At 33.2% G+C, this 22,441-nt stretch overlaps 2 protein-coding genes across 2 annotated transcripts in view; both read right to left on the reverse strand.

The window, feature by feature from the left end:
- Positions 1 to 22,441, reverse strand: part of LOC129948377 (uncharacterized) — a 282,556-nt gene that overhangs the window by 171,942 nt on the left and 88,173 nt on the right. The gene's annotated exons all lie outside the window — the stretch shown is intronic.
- On the reverse strand, positions 2,832 to 3,582 carry LOC129944753 (uncharacterized protein K02A2.6-like). Its single transcript, XM_056054418.1, has 2 exons — positions 3,094 to 3,582; positions 2,832 to 2,882 (listed from the first exon to the last, which is right to left on the reverse strand). Exons 1-2 carry the CDS (start codon positions 3,580 to 3,582, stop codon positions 2,832 to 2,834), a joined length of 540 nt encoding a protein of 179 aa, XP_055910393.1.

The following is a 22,441-nucleotide window of genomic DNA, read 5'->3' on the forward strand; positions in this document are numbered from 1 at the left end:
AGTTACAAAGGATGATGGTACACAAAAAAAAATCTCTAAGAAATTAACGCTTATTGAATTCAAAATAAAAAGCTTATATGCACTACATATATTATCGCAACTAAGATGAACGTTAAAAACAACTTCTTCATTCTTAGGCCGTTTAATATATATAAAGAGATATTTCGCTGGATATTATGGCTTCATTATGTATGTATACATATATATCTTCGTCGATTCCTTTCAACATCAAGTGGGACTGTATGTTTTGTGTCGATTAAAGTTGCTTCGTTTGATAAGAACCTTGGGCGCAACAGTCGGATACGTTTTAACTTGAACTGCATAATCCCGGTCGTCCATGATTATTGCTATCAAACAGATGTACAAAGCGTAAAGTAAAAATCTAAAAGGTCTATGCAACGGACAGAGATTTCGTAAACAAAGTACCTAAAAACTCTCGGACATAAAGCTTTTCGACTAGAACTCATTTAAATAATTTTTCTTTTTGTTTTCGGTAAGTTGAAACACTGCTCAAAGTAAAGCTTACTTATAGCCGAAACTAAGGGATGTACCAACGTACGAAAAGTAAATAAATTTGAAAACAAACATTACAATAAAACTTTAGCACAAGCAATTGCAATCGATTTTAACTGGAAGAGATATCAAATGTACAAATTAAGTGATCTATACTTCTTGATCTGTTGGACCATGTAGGTCATATGCTTTCAGATTTGCATAAATGATATCCTTCGGGCAGTCGAGCCTCACTCGTTGGGCGCCACCTGTGTAACGGAAACCCCATCAAATAAATTGATGAAGTCTAATCTCATCCAACAACCAGCGATGGTCTGCCTTTTTCCTATCAAAACATCCAAGACCACAGGATTCCCTGGATGATATGCGGAATGTTGGGTGAGGTGTTCGATCAACAAGGTACGGTTCGGCATGCTTGCACTGCCATTGGTAGCTCGTCGGTGGGGTGGGTACTTGTACCTGTTATCGAACCGCCGTACATTTTTTTCATGCCGAAATAAAATAAAGGGTGTTAAATAAAAATCTTATGACGTAGTTTTCGCGCTAGATATTAAGAGTTCTTAGAAATTTGTGTTGGCAACCCTAGGTGGTAACAGGTGCCTGAGTATAACCCTCCCTCCGTCTACATTACAATGAGACTCCATGGCCATTGAGTCACTCAATTATTTCAGTTCAATGACCCCTGATCAAAGATGAAGTTTAAAATTTAAACTACAATATTCCTCTTCCCCATCATCCCTTCCTTTCCTTCCCCACGCACTCAAATAAAAAGAAACTCAATAGCTCATCATTTGAGCGATTTACCTTTCAAACAAAAATGAAAATGACAATGAGAACATACTGATTTGCTGTACGTTATAATAAGTATTTTTATTTAGGTAGTGATATCTACTTTATACAATGCGCTATGATAATAATTATAGTGATAAATCTATATTAATTCCATAATCATATTGATCATTATTAGAATTTAAAAAAAATTAAAATGTTTTTAATCGTTTCAAAAAAAATTTTAAATAAAAAAAATATATATAATAAAACCATTCAATAAATTAAAAACAAATTCACAAAATTTAATCATATTTTCTTTTACCCTATGATTCGAGCAAGTTAGTTTGTGAACACTTGTCACTCATTGAAAAAAAATTTTAGTACGAAACTTCCCGAGGTACATGAGTTACTCAATACTTAACTATTTCTCATTTGTCACTTTTATGATTTTATGTATGTATGTATGTGATTATTGTAAGATCATGTTTATATAATATTTAATATATATATATACAAAATCAAATTTTCTTTGGACTTACCCCACAGTAAAGATGTTGTGCACAGCAGCTTTGTTGTGTTGTATAAGTTGTATGTTTTGTTTATGTCATATAAATTTGAATTTTAAAGTGAGTGTAATGGAAATTTGTAGTGTGTAATGCATGCAAGTTTAAATGTGTAACTGTGTGAACGTATGAAAGTGTAAATGTTTAATTTTGTGAATGATTAAGTATATGTATGTGTGACGTTTAGATTTTTAATATTTAAGTAATAATAAAAAAAATAGCAAATATAATAATTAACGATAAAATTAAGTCAATGCATGAATCTAAATGCAATAATTTTTGTATGTGTGAATGTTTTGAATTATGAATGTGAGAATATATGAATTGAATTAATGTGTGATTGCATGAATGTAAAAGAATTTTTCATTAGGGTACATATTTATCTATTCATTATTTTTTTTTTTTTTTTTTTTTTTAATTTTCCTTTTTTTTTTATATATGTACTTTTTTTGTTTTATTAGTTTTCTCGTTTGTTTTTGTTAATTCTGTGATACAAAATTTTTTTAGGTACACATATAATTATTGCGTATTAATTGATAACAAAATAAAGTTTGATTTTACATAAACTTTTCTTCGTTTATGTCTGCTATACATATTTTTTTTCGGTTTGTCACCTCCACGGTGTTTTTTTCGGGATCGAATCTAACGTCACGGTTAGAAAAATGACTGGATGGAAGACAGGTGGTTGCACCTGTTTCAGCCTCTAGTCGTCCGAATGGATGGATGTGTGAATGGATAACAGGTGATTGCCCCTGTTCCAGCCGTAAGACGTTTTTGGCAGCGAGTGTATTTCCTCTGGAGCCTTTTATTTTTATTATCACCTTGTTCTTTTTTTTCTGATAATTTTCTTTTTATGTTTTATTTTATTTTCTATTCTTTAGTTGTAAAAACTTAAATTTAACTGATTACAACAATTTTTTTAATTTTTTTATTTATCTGACCTCTCTGCCTGAAGGTTGAAGCGAAAAAAGCCAGGATTTCTGCTTAGCGGAAATCAAGATGGCCACCTTGGCCTTCTGGGAACTTGCCAAGTTTCTAAAACGAGAATCGATAAATTACAATCGATATCGATGAATGCGTTCAGCAGTTATTAATTTTGCAATTCGATTAGTTCGCGTTCTATTTATTGAATAAATGTTTGTTTTGTTCCTCTTCCTTTTTTTTTGCAAAGTGGTCCACACATTTTCTCAACTTCACTTTGAAAAATTTGGCAAGCTGTATTGGTGCCGTAAGGCAAGCGAAGGACCTGAAAGATTCCCTGATGTGTACTCCAAGCAAGCTTCTTTCCTGTTTCCTCATCGACCCGAATTTGATTGTATGCTGCAGTGAAATCTAATTTTATAAAAAGCTCACCCCCTTCTAAAGAATTCAAAATATCCCAAACATGTGGTATCGGATGATTAACATTTTCTAAATAAGGATTAACTGTGACCTTGTAATCGGCACACACTCGAATTTTTCCATTTGATTTAAGAACTGGCACTAATGGAGTACCCCACTCCGAGTTTTGAATTTTCAGCAAAACTCCTTCCTTGACCAACCGTTCTATTTCCTGATCTACATCTGTTTTAAATGCAAAAGGCATTTTCCTAGGCTTACAAAATCTTGGTTTAGCATTGTTTTTGAACTGCAATGAAATGACTGCATGTTTATATTCTCCTAGCTTTCCATCAAATAAATCCGCAAACTCACCACAAAGATTCTTGGACAACTTATCTAAATTATCTTCGGCCATTTCAGTGAAGTGTTGGCTTATAATTTCTTTTTTGGACCTTTTACTAGACCCGTTAGGAAACGGTTTTTCACAAATTCCTCTAACAGATCGCCGAATTTGCAATACATCGCCACGCTTCTCACTCGCAACAACCAACTGTTCACCATTTCTCCCGGATTCTGCTTCACCTCAAAGAATTCCATTCTTTTCCGGATTATCGAAGACATTGTCTCGAATTGTGCCCTCATTAACTTCATAAGATCTTCAAAAGGGAGCTCCTTTGGTTTCTTTGGAAAAACTAAATAGCTCTCTTACCACCTCGTATGCTCGATAACTAATGGTAGTTAATATAACCGGCACTCGTCTTTCATTCTCAACATAGTTGGCCAAAAAGTACTGCTCCAATCTTTCCTCGTATATGCTAAAATCATCCTCCAGATTAAATGACGGAACGGTGCCTACGTGACCTGTGCTATGCACAATTGTAGACGCACCCGTCACATTTACGATTTCTTCAGTAGCTACGTTTTGGTCACCAGTTACGTTTTGTCCACCAACTACGTTTTGTCCACCAACTACGTTTTTATCAGGCATTTTGTAATCAAAGAAGAGTAATATTAAACTTTAACAACGTTTCTATAATTTAAACTTTTGTTCCTCGTCGCCAGTGTAATACCTTATGAAATGAAACAAGCCGGTTGAAGGTTTAACACAGAATGAATTTTTTATTTAAAAGAGAAGTAAGTAATGCAAGTATAGAACAGTGTTAACAGATGTAAATAGATTGAGTAAAGTGTTATACTAATATTTGTAATTCAGCATGATGGTATAACATCATTTGGTACTTTTTCCATTTTATGTTTTTAATTCTTACATTGACTGTATTGGGTATTAAAGTCCAATATGTGTCTCGTGGTTTGTAACCAAGTAGTTCCATTAAAATTAAAGTAAACATTTTGAAAAACTCAGTCTAATAATCAATTGTTCTGTTTTTATGGAATTTTCCAGCAAGTTATTTTACGTAGTGTGAACACTGAACACAAGAAGACGAAAGCAGTGCCAATGATATACAACAACTACGGAAAACGACAACTTGGTTATACGACTTTGTTTTGTAATAGAAAAATAGAAAATATGTTCTTCTTAACTCTAAAGATTGGAAAAGTTATCGTCCATTGTTAATATCGAAACTACCAACTTTGTATTCACTTCGTACAATCTACTTACTTCATTTTACCCTAAAAAAGTCAGAATTATAAAATTAAAAAGCTCTAGTTATATTTTTAATGCTTTATTAGGAACAACATTTGCTTAACTTTGAAGCAGCAATTATTTATTTACCCCCCAAGCCAAGTGCACCAAGCAATGAAGCAAGAATTGGTTCTGGTTGAGGTTCAGGTTGGGGTTGTGGGTTGGCTTCAATCATTGCGATGAGTCCGAAGACGGCAACTAAAACGACTACGACTTGGTTGTACATTGTTTTTTGATTGATCTAAAAGAAGAAACTGATGCCTTCTGTCAAAAACCTCCAACCTTTTATAGTCGACCAACGAAATTGTTTTTGTTGCATTCGCGCTTTTAAAACAAATATTTTCACATACAAAACAAAAGCAACACGCAAACAACGCCTTTTAATTGTTCAGTTTTATTTAATTTAAAATTTATAAATTTGCACAATGTTTAAAATTTTGTGAACAAAGCAAATAGCAGCAAAATCTTATTTTCGAAAGTTATAGCAAAAAGCATTTTTAAAAATATTTTTTAGAAATTTTTTATCGCTATACTATAAAAACGACTGGAAACTCGAAAATATCTACATATTTTTTTGCTTCTGTACAAGAAGTTAGGTCGTAAAAATACGAAACTGAAAATATTCAACAAAGCAGATGTTTGTAGGCATGATTATTTTATTTGGTAATAATTTCAGATGACGGAGTCTTAGATGGGAAAAATGTGTCTGCATTTATTTGTTTTAATTCAAGTAAAATAACAAAATAAATTTTGCAGCAGATGGAGGGATGTGTATTGTGTGTGTCGTTTATGCACATAGAAACAGATCGCTTTCGCAAACAAAAATATGTACTTTTAATGAGTGTGCCAACTAAACCCAAATGATATGCAAGTGTGTGTCGTTTTTAAATGAATAAAGCGACGGAGGATGAAGTCTGAAGCACGCCAACGACGACGGACGATGCGATGATGAAAACGAATCCTCATATCCAACCTATCTTAAAGTTACAGATCATTTTGTCATAAAGAACTAATGGGGAGCTGTATCAGCAATTCAGATGGCTGTCCCGCAAACATAACGCATGCATATATGTATGGCTATACTATAATCTTTCCCAAAATGTTAATTGCGCTCGAATTGTCTTGTATGTGGCTTTAAAATAAGGCTGCCAATTAGGAGGAAATAAATAAATACTATAAGATAGGGAAATGTAGTACAAATTAGTAACTTAAGCAAGAGTAGAGAAGAAAACTACTTAATTGGCGCCCAACGTGGGATATTTTTGTATTACTATTATTAACAACAATTACTTTTAAGGACTAATTTACTAACTTTTAAGTATGAAATACTGACAAAAAGTACCATCAAGGGGGAAGGATTTAAAACGTACAAAATGGCGCCCAACACATCTGGCAACCGTACGCCTCGAAATGTTAAATATACACACTTAAAAACTTTTACTTTTTATTTTGCTTTTATGTCTCGTTCACACTATTTCATAAGTTGAAAACAAAATACATGAATAGTGTGGATGTAGGTAAACCCTATGTATGTTGAAAAGACCTAGTTTATATATGCATTTTTTTTAAATAACGCAGTTTTTCCCATCGCATCGTGGTCTTCAGTTGGATCGTATAAGTCCCGGACGTTTGCAGCAAGAAGTGTCTAAATGCTGCTACGGAGGCTGATAAATCATGAAGCATGCAAATTTGGCATGGATACGAAATTGATGCGACACGTTGCTGTGCTGCAGATGACATTCTTTTGAGAGACAAATTGGGGTCAATGCACCACTTCTGAAAAATGAACTGTCTGGGAAAGTGTACTATTTATAGAAAAGTATAAAAATGTATGAGTTCCGGGACTAAATAAATTTAAATTTAGTTTTTTTTTAAGAAACTCATTGAACTTTGAAAATAGATGAAGGTATTTTTTTTATTTTTTGTTTGGTTTTAAAGTCTATTTTTTTTAAGTGGTGTTATTTATTTAGTAAAATAAAATGGAAATATAACGAACATAGAAAAGAATAAAATAACTGATAATTTCGCTTTAAAAAAATTGTCTATGGAAGAAGCTAAAACCAAGTTTTTATTGAGATATTGAAAATGGCAAAAATATTTTCCACCTTTTTTTTTTGTTAACTGTTACAAAAATTTAACAAAAACAAGATTTTGGGATCAATTTCAAGTGGAAAATAATTTTGTACGTATTTTTTAAATTATTTTTTGTTGTCATTTATTTAACAATCTTCGACAGTGTACACAATTTCCAATTGAAACTGTAACGAAGAGTTAACCTCTGAAGGCAATGGGTGAAGTTTGAAGCTTTAAAAAACACTTAAAGCAGAAACTGTTATTAAAACCTCGTATTTTGAAGTAAAGTACGTTTACAATAGTGAAGCTGGACAAAAGTTGAAGTTCGAAGATTGAATGGAAAACATCATCCGATAAATTAGTCAATGTGACTCCCCCTACCTGTTTGTATTTCATTTCCCCTTCATAAGTTCTGAAATACAATTAACAATCCCAACGTGTTCAACGAACGAAAAGGAAACAATTTCCAAGAATAGTTAGTACCTCAAGTAGACTTAGGCCAACCACTTTTTTCTCTAGTTTACTGCTAGGGACAGGGAAGACAACCCGAAGTCTGCACCTTCGAGAGATCCTCGGACTCACGCTTACTCTTTTTTAACCTTCGTTAGGGACAGGTCTTATCTATATTTTGGGTAAGAATATATTATATTAGTAAACGAACAGTAAGATCCCAAATCGGCTTTTGAAGTTTATTCACACTCCAATTGCAAAAAATGAGTTGCCCATTATTAAGAGCTCACTGTGGTTTCGCCCAAATGGTAAAAAAAATCAAAGTATCACATAGTGACGATTCTGCAGCAAGTGTACCTACAAGAGTTAGTTGATAAGCTTTACAACGCAATACTGGGTCGTGAGTCGCTTGCCAATATAATAGTATCATCAGCATAGTGGATTGAACCTGGTTCCTCTGTAATAGGATCTGATAGAGGAAAATCCTGAAGATAAATATTAAATAAGGAAAGGCCAAGGATAGATCCTTGTGGAACCCCCGATATTATAAGGAAAGGTACTGATTTTTCAGCCTTGATTGCAATCGACGTAGTTCGAGATGTGAGAAAACTATAAATCATTTTTATAAGCCAGTCTGGAAATCTTAAATTTAAAACCTTAAATATTAGTCCATCATGCCATATTGAGTCGAAAGCCTTTTAAGATCAATATCTAAGCTAACTGTACATTTTTTGTTTCTTAAGTTTTCAATTACCTTATTTTAAATTATTAGTAGTGCATGCTCAGTAGAGCATCCTTTTCTAAAACAAAATTGGTTACTTGGAATAATATTTGCTTCTTCGGTGAAGTTATTCACATGATCTGCTAAAATTTTTTCAAACAGCTTTCCAATATTTTGAAAGTAATGAAATAGGCCGAAATTTTGAAATATCTCTAGCAGCTTTTGTTTTTGCTATCGGTACTATTAATGCTTCCTTCCAAGCACGAGGAAAGTAACCATTGTTAATACAATGATTAAATATTATGGATAAAACCATATCTAAAGAAAGAGGGCATTTTCTTAAAATGAAATTAGATATCTAATCATTACCAGCTGATTTTTTATTGTTCAAAGCTATTCTAAATGCTCTTACTTTTTCAGGTGTTGTAAATACATATAAATAAGGACATGTTGCTCTGTTTGAAAGAGACAAATTTGATAAATTTTGACCTAATTGAGCTGTTTTGAATTCATTTATTGCAACAGAAACTTCTTTTTTTAAATTTTGATTCATTAGGTGTTCGCCGCCAGTGAAAACTGAAGAGTAAAAATCTTTAAATGCATCTAATTTGGATTTAATGTCACTCAAATTTAGTACATGGTATGTTAGTATATCGTTTGATATGTCAGTACCAAAATATTTTCTGCCTGTTATCTTATCAATTTCTTTAAAGGCGAAATGAGAAGATTTAATTTTCTCTAGCCTTGACTGAAATGCATTGTTTACATCAATATTGACACTATCCCTAATAATTTTACTTAAGCACTGAATCTTAGAATGAAGTTGAAGATATTCGGGATTTACTCTGTTTAAATGCCGATTACATATTTTTTTAAAATTATTTTAGCCAGACACTTCGCATATCAATAAGTTGTTTTGTTCTATCGGATATAGAATGAAATTTTTGGCCTTGAGGATGTTATAAACGGCCTTAAGCCAACCCTGTTTTGTTAACAAAAGTGAAGTGTTATAAAATGGCTTCTTTCCTTTTCTTCCTTTCTCTTATCTCATGGCTGGCATCAGCTTGAAAAAACTTAAAGTGAATCTCTTCTTCATCAGTAAGTCAAGCCGATTACACGCCTTTAAATAAGTATCTCATTAAACCTTCTTATTATACTTATATACATACCTGTTCCTAAGCTAACTATTATTACAAGAATAAACGAAAAAATAATTCGAAGTTTAAGTTTTATTTCATAAAAAAGTAGAACTTAACAATTGGCGACGAGGTTAAAAAGTCCACGTGTGTAAGTCAAACCGAAGTTAAAAAGTCGACTTGATGTGTAAGTCACACATAAGTTAAAAAGTCCACGTCCGTAAATCAAACCACATAAAAAGAAATGTCGAGATTAATCGGCTATGTTGAACCATTTGTGAGTGGTGGAAATTTTTTGGCGTATGAAGATCGGGTGCGTCAATTTATTAAAGTCAACGATATAAAAGAAGAAGAAGCACTTACTCCTCTTTTTATCACCATCGCAGGAGCTGAAATTCACGAGCTCCTAATATCACTAACTGTTCCAGATTTGCCCAGTGCAAAAACATTCGAAGAACTTATTTCGCTGCTACGTGCTCATTTTGCTCCCAAGCATAATAAACGAGCAGAACGATATAAATTTAACAAGCTTAAGCAAGAAGGCGGTGAGCCTATTAATGAGTTCATTGTGCGTCTTAAAGCTCAGGCGCAGTTCTGTAATTTTGGCGACATCATTCCAGAAAAGGCTAAAGAAGATGTGCACAAGTACAAAATTAAAATGTTGGACGATGTACTGAGTGATCGTTTTATAGTGGGATTAACATGTGAAAGAGTTCAGCAAGCCTTGTTAAGCGAGGATAACCTCACTTTTGAGCAATACACCACGAAGGCATTAAATATGGAACTTTCTCAAAAAACAACAAAATCCTTACATTCACAACAAAATATACAAGCAGTCTTTCAACAAAAAAACAACAAACACGTGCCATCAAAAGTGCCTGCAAATTATTTGCCTAAACAAACAGTTGCCCGTCATCCATCAAGTACACAGCATCCAACGTCTGGTGGAAGTTACGAAAAAAATCGTAGGAGGAAACTGCCTTCGTTGTCGCAAAAGTCTTGTCATCGGTGTGGAAATAACCATCAGCAAGAAAACTGTCCAGCAAAGAGAGACAATTGGGAGTGCTTTACATGCCACAAAGTGGGTCACACATCCAGAGTCTGCAGATACAGAAAAGCACAAAGTCTTCAAAAAGTCGGAAATAATATCGTCAGTGCAGAGGAAGAAAAGTCACCCAGAGCCAGCAATCAGTCACCCAAAGCCAGCAATCAGTCACCCAGAGCTAGTAGTCATCACCCAGAGCCAGCAGAATGCTCTTTGCTTATCAACAACGTTAGAACCAGTTTGAGATCGATTCCGGAGCAGCGGTAACTATTATGTCAGAAAATCAATATTATGATTATTTCTCTAATGTGCAGTAAAAAAAGTCATGTAATAATTTGTGTACTGTCTTAGGTAATAAAATTGAAGAATTAGGCATTATGAGCGTTATGGTGGAGTTTGGAAGTGGATGTTGGAATTGTGAAATAATAGTTGTCAAAGGAGGTTGGCCAAGGAAACCCTTATTGGGAAGAGATTTTCAGGATGTTTTATTCCCTAACTGGCGCAAAATCTATACAGAAAGTGTAACAGGTATGAATAATATAAGAAGTGAAGTTGTGTGCCCAATTTTAAAGTCAATTCTGGAAAATTATCCAAGCATTGTTGACAGCCAGAATAAAGATCCTATTAAAGGTTTTACCGCAAATATTGTGTTAGATGGTGTTCAAAAACCAATTTTCCATTGTGCATATAGTGTTCCATTCAAGTTAAGGGATAGGGTAAAGGCTGAGCTTAATCGGCTTGTAGATGAAAAGATCTTAGAACCAATTAAATTTAGCCGATGGGCTACCCCTATCGTAATAGTGCCTAAAGCTGGTGAATTGAGGATTTGCATGGACTGCAAAGTGACCGTCAACAAATGCATTTTAATGCAACACTACCCATTACCGAAAATGGATGAAATATTCGCGGAGTTAGCCGATTGTGAAGTTTTTTGTGTCATTGATAAGGGGAGCTTATCAACAACTATCGGTGGATGAAAATTGTAAAGAGCTTTTAGTGATAAATACTCTCATAGGACTTCTGGGTTATACACGTCTTGCATACGGTGTGTCTTGCGCACCTTCAATTTTTCAATCCATCATGGACAGAGTGTTGCTTGGAATTAAGGGTGTATTTTGTTACTTAGATGATATAATCATCGGAGGGAAGACAAAAGACGAATGTTACAAAAAATTGCTTCTGGTTTTGTCACGTCTTAGTGAACACAATATTAAAATCAATGTCGAAAAGTCTAAATTTTTAGTTTCATCTGTGAAATATCTTGGTCATGTCATTTCAGGTAAGGGTATATGCCCAAACCCAGAAAAACTCGAAGCTATTCTTAAAGCCCCATCACCTACGAACCTTAAGCAACTACAGTCGTATCTCGGTTTATTGAATTTTTATTCAAAATATATTCCAAATTTGTCGTCTAAATTACGTCCGCTTTACGACCTTCTAGGTAACCAAAAATTCAATTGGACTTCAGATTGCCAAGAAACTTTTGAAAAAAGTAAACATTTTCTCACTAGTGAGAGTTTATTGGAGCTATATGACCCAAATAAACCAATTGTTGTAGCAACGGACGCTTCACCTTATGGGGTGGGTGCCGTGCTCTTACATAGAGTCAACGGTGCTGAAAAACCAGTAATGTTTGTGTCTAGCACACTTAATGAAGCCGAACAAAACTATTCGCAGCTTCACCGCGAAGCCTTAGCTATAATTTTTGCAATTAAAAAGTTCCATATTTACATTTATGGTCAAAAATTTACTTATGTGCGGACCATCAGGCTTTGCAGGAAATTTTCAGTCCAAAGAAAAATAATTCAGCGGTATCGGTATCTAGGCTTCAAAGGTGGAGCATAATATTGTCATCATACTCTTATGATATAAAGTATCGTAAAGGAAAGTCATTGGCACCTGCGGATGCCTTATCTAGGTTACCATTAAACAAAAATACCGATGTTGAACAAATACCGATAAATTATTTTTCTGAATGGGAGAGTCCTATGTTAAATGTGTCCGTCATTCGACAGCACATGTCTCATGAGGATGAACTTACAGACGTGTATAAAGTAGTGCATGATAATGATTATAAAAATGAATGTTCGTCTAACCTGTTTAAAAAAGTACTAAATAATTTAGCTACAGAGAACCAGTGTTTGTTTTATAGAAACCGAATTACAATTCCGAAATGTCTAAGGAACTCTTGTCTAAAATTGCTACACGAAAACCACTGTGGCATTAATCGCATGAAAATGCTAGCTCGTTCATATGTGTGGTGGCCACTTATCGACAAAGACATTGATGCATTCGTTAAAAGTTGTCAAAGTTGCACCTTAACTGGAAACGTTAAAAAAGAAGTTGTCATTACGAAATGGCCTGAAACGCATTTTCCATTTGAGCGAGTTCATAACGATTTTTTTTATTTCCAAAGCAAAACCTTCTTGATTATTGTTGACGCCCACCGTAAATTCAAGGACATACATCTAATGGGCTCAACAGATGTTTTAAAAACACTTAATGCACTTGATAAAACTTTTCGAATTTTTGTCTATCCAAAACAATTAGTATCCGATAACGGTCCTCCGTTCAATTCTTATCGGTTCATAACATTTTTCAAAAATAAAAACATAGAAGTTCTTAAATCTCTAATATACCACCCACAGTCTAATGGGTTGGCTGAGCGTGGAGTTCAGTCTGTGAAAAATGTCTTGGTTAAATTTTGTTTGGATAAAAATAACACAACTTCACTGCAAAATAAAATTGAAAACTTTTTATATAATGATAGAAATATTCCGTCCACATCCACATCTAAAAGTCCATCTCAAATGCTTTTTTCATATAAACCTAGGTCTACTTTAGATCTAATAAATAATAAGTATAAAGAAAATTTTGATTTTAATAACAAATTTTGTGAATTTAAAAACTATTCTAGTAAAGAAAAAATACAAGAACAAGTAAAAATTGTGAAAAATAAATTTAATAAAGGTGATATAATTTTGTATCAAAATCCATTCAAACATTTTGTCCGCTGGATACCAGCCCAAGTTATGGATGTTTTAAGTAACTTAAGATATTTGATAAAAGTTAACGGTTTGATAAAATATGTACATCAAAACCAAATTAAATGTTCAACTACAAAAAATAAAATTTTTTTATCAGACGTTAATGTAAATGAATTAGATAAAAAGAATAATGATATATGTTGTCCAAATCAAAATAAATCTTCTGAAAATTGTAACAAAAGCTCTGTAACAGAAGAGAAGAAAGATACTGATACTGAATTACGAAGACCTAAAAGAGAAAGAAAAATACCTCAAAGATTTGTATCTGAATTTAAAACAAGCACTAAGAAAAAATATTGAATTAGAATTTTTGTAAAGGGAACAAAATGAAAGAAGTTTCTTTTTTTTTTTAAGAAGGGAAGAGTTGTTATAAACGGCCTTAAGCCAACCCTGTTTTGTTAACAAAAGTGAAGTGTTATAAAAGTAGAACTTAACAGAGGACAGACTACAACTGAGTGTAATTCAACATTTGATGTTATGATCATATTTAATTGGTTTATAAACGAATCTATTTCGATGTTAGATATATTTCTTTCAGCAGGTATGTTCAAAGACAATATATTACAGTGGAGCCTTAGTCTGAAGGCATCCCAGTTTGTGTTTTTAAAACTCCTGTAGGTGTTTGGAGGTGTTAAAACCGGAAGGAAGTTTTTTAAGCATTATTTCTATGACGATTCCGTAGTGATCTGAAACAACTGGAAAAGTTTTACGTGTTGGGGTGCTTGAGGAACCTAGGACACTGTTAGCAAGGCATATTGTTGATGTTTTAATGAAAAAGTCTAGATACGAGGACGTTCCAGATTCAAGCAGGGAGCGTTATAAAAATAATTGTGGAACAGATTTCCATTATTATTACAAACCCTGTCACCCCAGCCAGTGTGATGGGCATTAAAGTCACCTCCAATTAAAGCTGCATCATAACTACCAATTAAGGAATAAAGCCTATCAAGTTCGAGGGATAAACTATTACCAGCATTTGATGGTATATAAATACTACCAACAATTAAGCGTTGTATTGAACCATTAGAATTCTGGGACGAAATAGATGCCAGACATATTGAAAACTTATTACTTTGGAACAGAACTAAGCAGAACTTGTAATTTTGTTTAAAAGTATTGCCGTTCCTCTACCTAAATCATTACGTATTATATTAAAACCGTCAAAAGACGGTTTTTGTTTTAAAGATAAACAAGTTTCCGATAAGAAACATAATACACCACGCTCTTCAATAATGCACTGAATAATGCATATTATCCAGTGCATTGGAAGACCGCTGTGGTTCATCCTCTCCCGAAAAAGGGAAAGGACAACTCCAACCCGTCAAATCTTCGGTCGATAAGTCTTCTTCCGCGCATCAACAAAGTTTTCGAAAAGATCATTAATAGGGCTCTGACTAAGTGGTCTGCGGACAACAAAATAATTCCGGATAAACAGTTCGGGTTCAAGGCGGGTCATGACACAATTCATGCTGCGTCTAAACTCGTTTCTGATATCCAATGGAATAAATCAAAACAACAATGCACAGGTGCTGTTCTGGTTGATTTGGAAAAGGCCTTTGACACCGTATGGTTAGAGGGTCTTTACCTAAAACTGAGCAGGCTTGGCATAAGCAAGCCATTGTTGTACATACTTTATGATATGATGCTTAACGGTAGAAAGTTTGTTGTCAAAAGTGGCAATGTAACTTCAACCACAACATTCTCAATTAAAAATGGTCTTCAACAGGGAGCGGTGAATTCGCCGATTCTCTTCAGCATTTACACCAGCGATCTGATAGGTAGTCTTACAAAGGCAATTGCGTACGCCGACGATCTAATTGCGTACAGAACGGCCCGAAAGGTTGAGGTTATTAGAATTCTCTTGCAGCGTGACAAGATTGCGAAGACTGGAAACTGAAAATAAATGTCCAGAAGTCAGAGACAATTCTGTTCCGGACTCCGTTGGCTAGGGCCACGAGGGATACGTGCAAGAATTGGCGCAAGATGGTCATCGTTGATCTTCATGGGCAGCCATTAGCGAGCAAAAGTGTTGTGAAGTACCTCGGTATCTGGTTAGATCAGTATTTATATTTCGACATACATATAAATGCTGCTCTGACCAGGGCCAGAGGAGCCTTCGCTCTGACGAAACTACTGTTTTTTAGCAGTCGGCTTGACCCCAGAGTGAAGGTAATTTGCTACATGGCCCTCATACGGCCAATGATCGTTTATGGTTGTCCTGTGTGGTTCAACGTTGCCCCTTCCCAGATGGAGAAGTCTCGGGTGTTCGAGCGGCAGTGTTTACGACGCTGTACCGGCTTATATCGAACAGCCGAATCTTCTTATGTGTATTACTTTTCCAACGAGGTCCTATACAACGGGGCTCGAATCAACAGAATTGACAATTTCGTGATAAAACTCGTTCGAGGGCACATTGCAAGAGCTATGTCTTCGACCAACAATTTAATTTTCGGGGCGTTCTATCCGAACGACGAGTATTTTGAAAGTGCACGCTTGAGCGGGTTCATTCCACCAGAGGCATTCCTCTTTTTAGACAAATGCGGTCTGATACAGGATAGATTGGCAGTTCCGTTAATCTACCACGTCAGACGAAGAACCGTGGATAGGCGACTCCTGTACAATCGGGACGTCATGGCACAAGGTGGAGCAGAGCTCCTTCGGTTCAGTAGGGCTGTGTCCGAGCGGAACCGAACTGATAGGGTGAAGCAGGAGAACCAGTTTTGGTGGCTTCAATCGGCACTTGATAGTGGGTAGTCGGGATGGGGTTTAAGCCTTGGCCGGCTTACATACTTGTTTTATAGGTTTAGGGTTTAGTTTTAAGTAGAATAGGCATGGTGGCACAAAAAAATACAAAAAAAAATACATAAATTAAAAAATACAAAAAAAAAAAAAAAATACATGGAATATAAAAAAAAAAACAAAAAAAAAATTTAAAAAAGCATACAAAAAAAAAAAGTAAAATATAAAAACAAAAAACGTTAGATTTGCTGCTGTGGTTGTTCTAGTTTTAAGTAGTTTATAGGTAGAATAGGTAGTTTAAGTTAGTTTTAAGTTTTATATTAGGGACCTTATTTAAGTAGTTTTTAAGCAAAAATAAAAAGGATATTTATATTAGTTTTTTTTTTAATTTTCTAATTAATACAATAATAAATAAAATTGAATTGAAGTTAAAATAGATCTTAGGGCCGAAAGTCATTAGTAGTTAGTGTTATAGTTTAACTTAGAGTGTCCGTATGGGACCATTAAGTTAGTTGTAAGTTATGGATAATTAGGCTAGTTTTATGAATTTTTGTCTAGCTTTAAGATAGGTTAAGAATGAATTAATAAAAATGAATTAAAAAAAAAAAAATGGATGGATGTTAGTTTTTTTTCCCTATATTATTGGTATGCAGAGCATCCCTGGTAACTACCTGCATGTCCAACCTCACCGCAATTAACACACTTAGCTGGAGGTAATTCCTCATTTTTTACTCTACGCTCTTTAGATGCTTCAGCAGAATCCCACGAAACCAAACATCTCATGTAATAAGCACAACATTCCCAAGAGTGTCCAAACTGCTGACATCTAAAGCAGCGAATCACTGCCGTACGATTTATTTTCTTTTCCCAAAAACCCTTTGACGAAGTAAAAATTTCACACATGTTAAATCCATAATTGATTCCCCAACTTCAAGCTGTACGAGAAACATATTTAATTTTAAATTTACTTCTTTGGAACGTTATGTAACAAATGGTGTTATTTTACTTATTTTAATGTTTGGAAAAATTTGTTCTAAATATGTTTTTATTTTTTTTTTAGAAATATTACATTCGGATGCAAGTTTAATAAGATCAGTAAGAAGAGTACAATTGGCGCCAAAAATAAATATAAGCGGACAGAAATTTGAGTTAGGATCAAGATCGGTTGATTGAAGAGCAGCTTCGCGATGAGTTGAAGACGTATCATTGTAAATGAGTTGAGTGTTTTTATCTCTGGTTTTTTTTTGTCAGAAATCGAGGGAGGAATGAATTTCTCTGGTGATTCAGCCAAAGGAGCAAATCTGCTCCTCGATGACGACAGCTTTGGTTGATGCAAGTGAGAGCTGGATGGTAACTCACTGCACTGGTATTGGTATAGTGTTTTACTCTTTTTTCAGAGATCGATTGAAAGCTGTTGGCAGAGCGTTTCAGTTTATTTATGACAGTCGTCCATTGAGGATAACACTCCAGTATTTTCTAACATCAATCATCACAGTTCTTAGTTTTTATTGGTGAACCATTTTCACCTCCCTTTTATTTGATAGAGTTCATACTAGAAATGAGTTGCTTGCCAGCTTCTTGTGAGTCAACAGAGTTTATATTAGCTCTTTGATTGAAGAGATCTACATTTGAAGTGTCAATTAGTTCACGTGTTTCACTTAGCAATACGCAAATCACTGTTCATGGCCCCAGCATAAATGCTGGGGATTGTTTTTCTGAATTTTCACTAATTTTTTTAGTTCAAAAGTCACTTTCATCATATAAATAAAAAACGAATTCTGCAAAATTTCTTTTGCGGCTTTTTTCGTCAAAATTGGTACAAAGTTCAAATGCAAGACTTTAGATCACTGAGCACACGTCTGTTCGCATGAAGTAATCGTACACAATTCTCCCTTATCAACCGGTAGGGTGGTTCACGAATGAAATTCGAGAGAAGCGCTACCGTATAATAAACGAAAAGAAGTTCTATTCGAATAAGCTTAAAAGTAATGTAGATAGGTGAAAGATGTGGAATAATCTTCGGGAATCAGGAGTAGGCAAGCAGAAATAGAAGTGCAAAAGTGATATTGATGTAAATAAAATAAATTTAAATTTCTTATCGATTCTATGGTAATAGAGTCCCGTTTAAGAGCACTGTGGACACCACTGAAACACCGTTTTTCTTCGAAAGAACAGAAGGTACGAATGTAGTGGAAAGCTTTTTATCCATTAACTCTAATGCAGTTGGTATAGATGGAATACACCCGGTTTTTATGCTTCCGTATATAACTCACATTATCAATACAATCTTTTTGACCTGTGATTTTCCTTATCAGTGGAAAAATGCAAAAATTATTCCAACACCTTAAAACTCATCGGGTGAGGAATTTTGGGCCGATTTCAATTCTTCCCTATTTGTCCAAAATCTGCGAACGAATTATGCATAAGCAAGTTAACGATTATCTCGTACGTAATGATCTTCTCGTCTCAGTTCAGTCTGGTTTTCGTGCCAAACATAGCTGAACCACAGCAATTTGTAAAGTAGTTGAAGACATAAGAGGGCAACTATATGAAGACCAAGTTACTTTTCTTGTCTTACTGGACTTCTAAAAGCCCTTTGATATGGTTCACCACTCTATTCTTATTGATAAGATGAGCCACCGTTTTAATATGTCTTCTTCACTGTAAATTGTTTTCATCGTATCTTAGAGACTGCCTTATCAAATTTTTGTCTGCTTGTTTGATTTTACCACTTATCACCTGCCTTACATCTGAGAAACAATTCCTTATCTCAGCTATACGCCGTTGGAATACAATTTCACGTAACTTGATAAAACTAAGTGACAAGCAACAATTTAATGACGAGTTAAGACTGTATTTTATTAACCAAAGCAACTAGCTAACTTTCAACCCAAAACCCGCTCACATTTAGCCTTTCCAAGCAACTTCAACTTCAACTTTAACTTTTTTATGCTTGTAATAACGTAATGTTACTATGATTAATTTGTTTAATGTTTTTTTTTTTATTTTTCTTCTTCTTTTTTTTATTTTATTATCTTTTAATTATTTTTTGTTATATTGTAAAGCTTTGTAATTTTAGTATTTTTAATTTCATAAATTTATAAGTGTACTCTTACTGTGAATTGGAATATAATAATAAACAAATCTAAATCTAATTTTCTGTACTAATGAATTTCAAACACAAAAATACGTACAATAACTTCCTCAAAAAAGCTCAAGAGTCTTCATTCAAAATGACACCTTTATAATCTACAGTACATATGTACTGCACTGTACAATGTACATAAGGGTAGTTTAATTTCACTTTTACCACGACTCACAAGTATTATATAAATCCAATTAAAAATTCCTTTTGAACAATATAATAATGTTGTAGATACCAAATTGTTCTCACTTTATTCTCTCATTGAATCTTTTATTGTTGCAGGACACTTTATTATTTATTATTTTTCTCCTTTTCCCAATTTCACCACTTTGCTGTCGTCGGCAGGTTGAAATTAACAAAACATACAAAAATAAAAATGAGCATAAAAATAAAAAATAACGGAAAACAGAGAGAAAAAGAAATGAAAATATTTCCACTTCAGCTTCAGACTACCGGAAGACACTTCACTTCCGTTTTGCTGAGACTGATGTCTAGAGGTAGCTGTGTTTTGTACGAAGTACATTTTTATAAATGTGTATTGGTGTGAAAAAATAAGTTAACAGAATACAACATATATGCATACATTTTTCGGTTTATGTACAAAATTGCAATCGACTCATTCAATAAGATATACATTTTGTTAGGACACTGATGGCAGTTTTGGTACAAAGTTTTTCACAGAGTCCTTCAAAATATATGAATCATTGTAATTTTTTGACATTTGTGTCTTACACATTTGGCATATTTCACATTTTCCTGAAACAATATTGTGCATTTGACAAGTGACAGTTAGAGGCTGAAGGTATTGTAAATGTTTACAAAAACTAACTTGAGATTCAGTCCTCACCAATAAGTACCCAATGTCATGTTGAGAACCTCGAAAAGCAATTAATAAATGAAGTTTGGGCTAAGACAGTGTGGCATTTTTAGTAGGATCCCATTTTTTGTAAGTACGACTGTCAATATTTGTTGAAAAAATTAAACAATTTTTAAGTCAACAGTTTTATTTATTTTCAAAATATAAGAATCAAAAATCGTTTTGTACCAAATTTTAGTTATAAGCATAAAAACCGTGTATTAAATTCTCAGGATCTTGAAACGATGAGAAATGTCAAAACTTTAAATTAATTGACAAATCTGGCTGTTTTTATTATATGACTTTAAAAATTTAGCTTTTATTTATTATTTTAATGGTCCGATTTGTCAAATTGAAAATGTTGACATTTCTCAACGTTCAAGGTCCCTGGAGTCGAAATAAAAGATTTTTAGAAAGATGTCTGTGCGTACGTTCGCGACGTTTTTTTCGTCGTCCATAGCTCAAGAAATAGAAGAGATATCGATTTCAAATAAATTTTGTTATACAGATAATAAGGCAGAAAGATGCAGAAAGGGCTCTCAAGAAAATTGCGTCGGTGTTTTTTTTTCCATAGCAGTTTGAAAAAAAGGTGAACATTTTTGTTAACCCTAAATATTTTACGAACCAAAAACGCTAGAGACTTAAATTAAATTTTATATAATGTATTGTAACATGATATCAAAGAAATATATTTTTTGAAAAAAAAAATCCAAATAACGGTTTTTTTACAAATCAAAAACACTGAAAAAAAAATTGTCACCCCCAAAATATTACGACTGAAATATGATTTCATCTCCAAAACAATTTTGTGCAACGAAGAATAAAGTTTTTGACATCTGATAAAATTTTGAGAAAAATCGAATTGAATATCGATTTAAATATTTTTTCAAAAGCTTGAAATTTAGGCTTCAAACTTATTTTATCTTATAAGAAATATTGTTTTCAACATTCTGAAAAATGTTGAGAAAAATCGAATTGACAGTTTTTGTACAAAAAATTAAAAACCTAAAAAAAAATTTAACAAAAATTTGTAAAAATTGATTTTCGACTCAAATATGTTTTTAAAACTTTGAGATATAAGCTTTAATTTACTTTTATCTTTAAAAAATACTGTTGTCAACATTCAGTAAAATTTTGAAAAATTCGAATTTACAGTTTTTTTTACAAAAAGTTAAAAACTGAAAAAAATAACAAAAGTTGGTAAAAAATGATTTTCGACTCAAATATCTTTTCAACAATTTGAGACAATAGCTTTAAATTAATTTTATCTTATAAAAAATATTGATTTCAACATTCTGAAACATTTTGAAAAAAATCGAATTAACAGTTTTTTTACAAAAAATAAAAACCTAAAAAAAATGTACAAAACTTCGTAAAAATAGATTTTCGATTCAATTATCTTTTTAAACCTTCGAGATTATAGCTTCAAATTAATGTTATCTTATAAGAAATATTGTTTTTAACAGTAGGAAAAATTTTTAAAAAAATCGAATAGACAGTTTTTGTACAAAAAATTAAAAACCTAAACAACCAAAAGTTGAAAAAAATTGGTTTTCAACTCAAATATCTTTTAAAATTTTTAGATAATAGCTTCTTACTAGTTTTTACCTACAACAAATATTGTTTTCAACATTAGGACACATTTTGAGAAAAATCGAATTGACAGTATTTTTACAAAAAATAAAACTCTAAAAAAAAAAAGAATACTAAAACTTGGTAAAAATTTACATTGGACTCAAATAGCTTTTCAAAAATTTAAAATATGAGCTTTAAATTTTATTTCACAGAAAATATTGTTTTCAATATTCAGTAATTTTTATTTAAAAATCCAACTGTTCATTTTTTCACAAAAAATAAAATCTACAAAAAATAGTACGCAAAGTTGGAAAAAATTGATACGAGTACATTTATACAAACTTTTAAGCAAAACAAATCGACAGACGGGATGGGAAGTTATCAGTGTGGGTCGCATCCCAGCCTCTTTGTTTAACTGCCATCAGCTCCTTATAACACTTCCTTGTTGAACACTGCAAAGTTTGAGATCGTAGCTATGGTTCCATATAATGGCCCAAATCGTTTTTAATGCGAACCAAACCAAAATAAAAAGGTAAAAATGTTTCACTTCCTTTTTGGGTGTTGAGTTCCGTTCGAAGAATTGTGAACATTTATGAAGCCGATACATAATATTCCAAAAGAATATCGTAAAATTGTGTTTTTGATAGTTAACGAAATATATTATAATGAAATCGGAAGTGAGTAATAAAATATGCGGAAAAAAGTAAATTATTTTCTATGGGAAAAAATTGCGACATACGAAATAAATTCACATCGTTTTATGATTTTGGGTAAAAATGTAAGTAAATCGGACATATTTCATAAAATGTATTTATTTGTTAACTATATGTAATTTGTCCAGC

The sequence above is a fragment of the Eupeodes corollae genome, chromosome 2 (assembly GCF_945859685.1).
Source record: "Eupeodes corollae chromosome 2, idEupCoro1.1, whole genome shotgun sequence".
Lineage (NCBI taxonomy): Eukaryota > Metazoa > Arthropoda > Insecta > Diptera > Syrphidae > Eupeodes > Eupeodes corollae.